This window comes from Cariama cristata, unplaced genomic scaffold, assembly GCF_000690535.1.
Source record: "Cariama cristata isolate BGI_N322 unplaced genomic scaffold, ASM69053v1 scaffold34104, whole genome shotgun sequence".
NCBI classification, from domain to species: domain Eukaryota; kingdom Metazoa; phylum Chordata; class Aves; order Cariamiformes; family Cariamidae; genus Cariama; species Cariama cristata.
In genome coordinates this window covers 1-5,433 of record NW_009614077.1, presented here as the reverse complement: position 1 = coordinate 5,433, position 5,433 = coordinate 1, and the positions used below count along the sequence as shown (strand labels likewise).

Sequence of the window (5,433 nt, the reverse complement as noted above, 5' to 3'; positions counted from 1 at the left end):
GAGCACTTCTTCGCGTTGACGCTACTTTGCATGCTTGGTTTCAACCCTCTTTGGGAGAGGACCCAGAGCCGGACAAAGCAGTGTGCCCGAAAAGCACGGCACAGTCGGTCTGCCTTTGCGAGCGGCTGCAGAGATCTTCTGCCGGCCTCTTCAGGCTCACACGTGTGGATAAGCCACGTGGATGTGAAAGCGGTGTGTTGGGTCAATCGTGGAGGCAGCTATTTGGTTTCTCCTTCCGGGTCCTTTTTCATTCTCTTGACTCCTGCGGAACCAAACTGCGTCTGCTTTAGGGCCGGCAGCCGTTGTGGGGCTGAGAATGCTCTGCCCAGGCAGGGGAATCTACCCGTTCTAGGCACCCAGTGCCCAAAACTTCCTCAGGCACGAGGATTTGATAAACGCGTCTGTTTTCTTTCTTTGCCAGGATCAGTTCAACGACCACATTCAGATGGTGAGAAACGGAACAAAGCTGAGCAGCCTCCCACAGATCCCAACCCCGACGCTGCCGCCTCCGCCCTCAGAAGTGAGTGCCTCTCCGGCCTAACAAATAGGAGCTTTCACTGCCGGGCAGTTGCCCTGAGACACTGGGGACAGCCTGCCCGCGGGCTGTAACTGGCACTGCCTGTGCTACCTGCGTCGCAGGAGGCTGTGTGGGGTTGCGTGTTCTGGAGTCCTGTGCTTGTCCCCTGTGTGTCTGGGCTGACCTGCCGTCCCTGGAGAGGAGGGGACGACGGGTCTCCTTTCCTTGCTGCCAGAAGCGTAGCTGCCAGCGCCTGCGATTCAGCCCACCTCCTGTCTGGCTGGGGAGGAAGGCACTCGGCTCTGCTCTCAGGTGGGCTTATTCTAACCAGCCTTTTCTTCTCCCCCTGTTTTTCTTTCTCAGACAGATTTCATGCTGACGGCATTCCAGCCCAACCCATCCCTTACTCCCAGGCTCCCATTTCCCATCGGACCAGTTCCCGTTCCCATGGTCATGCCGAGTGCTGATCCTCGGGCCCTCTCCTTTCCTCTCCTGAACCCTGCGATCTCCAGGCCCAACCAGCCTTCCCCGCCGCTGCCTGCTTCCCAGGGAAGAAACAGCCCAGTAGTGGCATCGCTTATGGGCACACATAGCCCTCACATGACCCCCGCTGCCTCCATCCCTCCTCCGCCAGGCCTGGGAGGAGTTAACGTCACTCCAGAATTTCACAGGCTGCAGCCGGCCGATAAGCTGGAAAAGCTGCTGGAGAAGTTGTTGACTCGGTTTCCGCAGTGCAACAAGTAAGTGTCTGGCGTTGTCCTTCCCGGAGAGCGAAGACTTGTGTGAGGGATGTGAGCTGGGGGAAGGGGAAGGGGAGCCCCTCTTGGTGCTTGCCGGGTCTGGAGGAAGAGAAGGAAGCCTGAAGGTGAGGAGCAAAGGCTGGGGTGCTCTCTGTCAGGCGTGCCATAGCACTGGGAATGAGAAGCGTTTGGAGCTTTGTGTAAAGGGACAGCAGTGATACCCGAGCACAGCCAAGAGCAGCCTATGCGCGGCACTGCCTCAGGCGAGTCCTTCAGCCGTCATGGCGCTGCGTCCTGGCTGCACGACAGGTGGGTGCTGTCCCTCGCTCCAGCCAGGGTTTCCCTGCCCTTTGCGTTTTGGGGAGAGAAGCTCCTTCAGCGTGCGATTCGCCTCGTTTCGAGGGTAGACGGTTGAGAGCACGTGCTCCTTTGCTGTGATGTAGGCTTCCTCCAGGGCCGGGGGGGCTGGCTCGCCTGGAGTAGTGTTGCAGGGCCTTTGACAGAGGGTCCCCGTCCGTGGGGGCTGCTTGACTCGCTGGCGGTGGCTGGGAGCTCTTAGCAGGCTGCTGTCCACGCAGGGCCCAGCTCACCAACATACTGCAGCAGATCAAGACTGCTCGGAGGACCATGGCGGGTCTGACCATGGAGGAGCTGAACCAACTGGTGGCGGCCAAGCTGGCGGAGCAGCAGGAGCGGGCAGCGGCCGGGGCTCAGGTGGGAGAGCGGCGGGGGACCGGTGGGGACCCACCAGACTCCTCGCGGGGGACTGCTGGGAAGGGGAGCCTCGGTAGCAGGGAGAAGCCGAGCCTGCTCCCTAGTTCCCTGCAGACTGAGCTGCAAAGGGCCTGCTGCTGGGGCTGTGCGGGGCTTGCGCTGTGCGTCAGTCGTGTGTCCTGGGTTCCCCTTTCTGCTGACGGTGGCATAACTCCAGGGAGCAGTATTCCGCGAGGCGGCTTGGCGTGACTCGGCTGTCCTTTCCTTCTGGGCTTTCCTGATGCGCCTCATTTGCCTTGCTGCAGCCTCTCGGTCGAATCCGGGCCCCCATGTTCTCTGCTCCGCTGCCTCAGATCAGCACACCCATGTTCCTGCCCCCGGCCCAGGTGGCTTACCCCGGAACGGCATCACACGTAAGGCTTTTTGGCTTTCCTAGAGCGCTTCAGGGAAAGTGGATGGAGGGAGCCCTTCTGAGAGGTGGCCGAAAGGATGAGCCAGTGAAGCTGGGACCTCTCTCCCCACGCAGCTTACCTGGGGCTGGTGAGGTAGAAGGGAAGGGTTAGGGGCATGGATCCTTTGTGCTTCACACTGGGGAACAGGAGAACGGCCTCAGGAGAGGTGTTGGAGGCTCTAACATCGTGTGATGACTGGGTGCCGAGGGAGGAATTGGGCAATCTGTGGCCCTGGGCTGCAGCTGGCAGGGCGAGTAGCTAGAATGTGGAATATGTGACCTGAGCTGGGGTGTCTGACTTCCGTGCCTGTCTCCTTTCTGTTCCCTTGCTGCTCGTCCCAGACCCCGGCTGCCTGTAAGCTGTGTCTAATGTGCCAGAAGCTCGTGCAGCCCGGTGACCTTCACCCCATGGCCTGCTCGCACGTGCTGCACAAGGAGGTGAGTGTACTTTCCCGCCGTGTGCAGCTCCTGGGTTCCTCCTAATGGTTCCTAGTGCCGATTCCCTCCCGGGGGCCCTAGGGCACGTGTAGCGAGTCCCTGTTGTTCTGCGATCTTGCCAGGAGAAGGGTACGATCAATAAACAACTCTGCATCCTGTCACGCCCCCCCTTTCCATGGTCTTAGCTGGGCCATGCTGAGCGGCCGTTTGGTGGTGGCTTTAGGAACAGGCTGTCCTTGCGTCAGCCCCGAGCCTGCGCTCGCTGCTGTGAGGGTTAGGTCCTGGCCTGTTGCCTTCCTGGAGCAAGACAGCCCGGAAGGATGTAGAATGCAGGGCGAGGGAGAGCGCAGCCACCATTGCCCAGGTGTCTGGGCACCGTGGGGCTGTGTGCAGGAACTCTTGGGAAGAGGAGGAGATGTCCTCATCCCACAGAGCTGGCAGTGGTTCACCTGGGTAGGCGAACCCCTCGTCCCAATGGCTCTGGGGCCTCCAGCGACTGCTGAGGAAATGGAAAAGCGAGCGTTGAGGAGCGCCTGGTGGTCCTGCTAGGTTGAGGAGGGCTCCCTCCGCATGGTGACCTTTTGATGGAGGCTGTCTCTAAGAAGCAAAAGAAACCATCCTTTAAAACAAGTGCCCTTGCCAGCCCTGTTCTGGAAAAGTAATGCCACGCTCTGGGCACGGCGCCTTTGAGTTGTGCCGGTGGCTCTTGACTAATTCTCTCTCTTCCAGTGCATCAAATTCTGGGCACAAACCAACACAAATGACACTTGTCCCTTTTGTCCAAGTCTCAAATGATGGCTTCTCGAACAAAGTGGTCCCACAGGAGGAGTTGCTGTGAATAGACAGGATCAGTTCTAAGATTTCTACAGTTCTATATTTATACGATCATGTATACACATGTACATTTTTATTATATAGGTAATGTGTGTATAGAAAGTCTGTATACATACAAATTCATAAATAAAGTGTGTATATTATGCAGTGATTTGGTGCTGCTCCTTCTTTCTTAGTTCACAGTCTTGCTGGCTCCCTTTCGAGTGAGTGTTGAAGCGTAACCTGCTTGCTGGGACGCTGGTGCCCGCTGCAAGGAGCTTCCAGCAGCTCCTTCTCCGGGGCCAGCGCTCCCGGCCGCTCCACGCTGGCCGCAAACCGTTCCCTGTGGTGGGACGCCTCGCTGCCCCGTGCCCTGGGGGCTGGTCCCCTGCCACATCTGTCGCCCAGTAGTTCCCCTCTTGGAAATGAACAGGCTGCAGACAAAGACTTTTTTTTTTTGTGGTTTTTTTTTTTTTAATGTAGTAATAATTTACCGTGGTAACATTCATTGTTCTTACACAGACAATAGGTTACAGAGTACTGGAGTCTACGGTAACCGTCCCCGTCCCCCTCCTGCGGGGCAGAGTCCGCGCACGCCTTCACCCGCCGTTCCCTGCTGCAGCTCTGGGCCCTGGGGAGGGAGCGCTCGGGAGCGAACGGATTCGGCTGCGCTGCAGCTCAGGATAACCAACCTGCTGCAGTTCCTACTTTCCCCTCTCCTGTACTTTCTCCTAAAGCACGGGCTGACGCACCAACACTTTCTCCATGAATTTTGGTGGGCTTCCGAGGCCCTCAGCATGAATTAACATCTTGCACTGACTCTGTACAACTTTTTTTCTCCCCCTTACTTGCAGTCTGTGGCACAAATTCAGCGCTGCTAGAGGCACCTATGCCTCAGGGTTGGTCAGTGCAAGCGCTGCCTGGCTGCAGCACGCACGAATTTGGCCACAGTCCGAATCTTTCCACGCGCAGGCACACGCTTGCCAGCGTGTTTTAAGGCAGTGGTCCACAACAGAGTCTCTGGGATCCTGGGGGGGTCCTGGGCAGGCACGAGGGTGCGGAGGGCTGTGCGCGCTCGGCAATTGCATAACGTTGCCCTCCTGCGCCGGGGCGGGATCGCTGGATGCGGTTTTGGAGCAGGGTGTGGGAACTGGACGCTACTTGCAAGCGCGCTGGTGGTGAAGTGGGAGGGTTTGGGGGAAACGGGCTGTTGTGGCGGTGCCCGGTGCTGCGGCCGGCTCGCCTCTCCTATGCCAGGCTCCCTCCCTGCCTTTGCAAAGGAGCGTTCAACTGCAGGCTTTAGTTAACGAGCCTTACGCTTGGCGATTACTGCAGACCCGCCGTGCTCCAGCCCCTGGCCCCACCTGACCTGGTGGCTCCGCTCTTTTTCTGCCAGGCAGCTGCCAGCTCGGCCCTGGCACCGCGGGTAGCCCTGGCTTTTGCTCATGGAGGAACGTTGCCTTTTAAGCGGTGAACCTCGGTGTTTAAAACAAAGCACTTTCCCGTCCAAGCTGGAGGCAGCGAAGCGTGGAAATGCAGCATCGTCACCTGCCTGCAGGCTCAAGGGCATCTGCCCTGGGGAAGGGAGGGGGCGAGCCCGCAGGGACCCCCTCTCCCTGGGGCAGGGTGAGCTGCGGCAGGTGGGGAGAAGGGGACGGTGCTCCTTCCAAACCGGGCAATCCTCCCTTTGCTGTAGGAACACGATGAGGACAAAAGTGCCTCCTGCGCTCAGCGTCCTTTCGGCTTGTGAACGGCTGCTC

The 5,433-nt window shown here is 58.8% G+C and overlaps 1 protein-coding gene across 2 annotated transcripts in view; it reads left to right on the top strand.

Moving 5' to 3' along the window:
* The window catches only part of RNF214 (ring finger protein 214), an 8,262-nt gene extending 4,417 nt beyond the window's left edge, over positions 1-3,845 (top strand). For both annotated transcript variants that reach the window (XM_009699275.1, XM_009699276.1), the window contains 6 exons: positions 422-520; positions 881-1,257; positions 1,836-1,971; positions 2,277-2,384; positions 2,765-2,860; positions 3,590-3,845. In XM_009699275.1, the coding sequence (XP_009697577.1) occupies positions 422-520; positions 881-1,257; positions 1,836-1,971; positions 2,277-2,384; positions 2,765-2,860; positions 3,590-3,655 (882 nt within the window). In that variant the 3' untranslated portion in view covers positions 3,656-3,845. The remainder of the gene's footprint in view (positions 1-421; positions 521-880; positions 1,258-1,835; positions 1,972-2,276; positions 2,385-2,764; positions 2,861-3,589) is intronic.
* Positions 3,846-5,433: the final 1,588 nt, after the last annotated feature.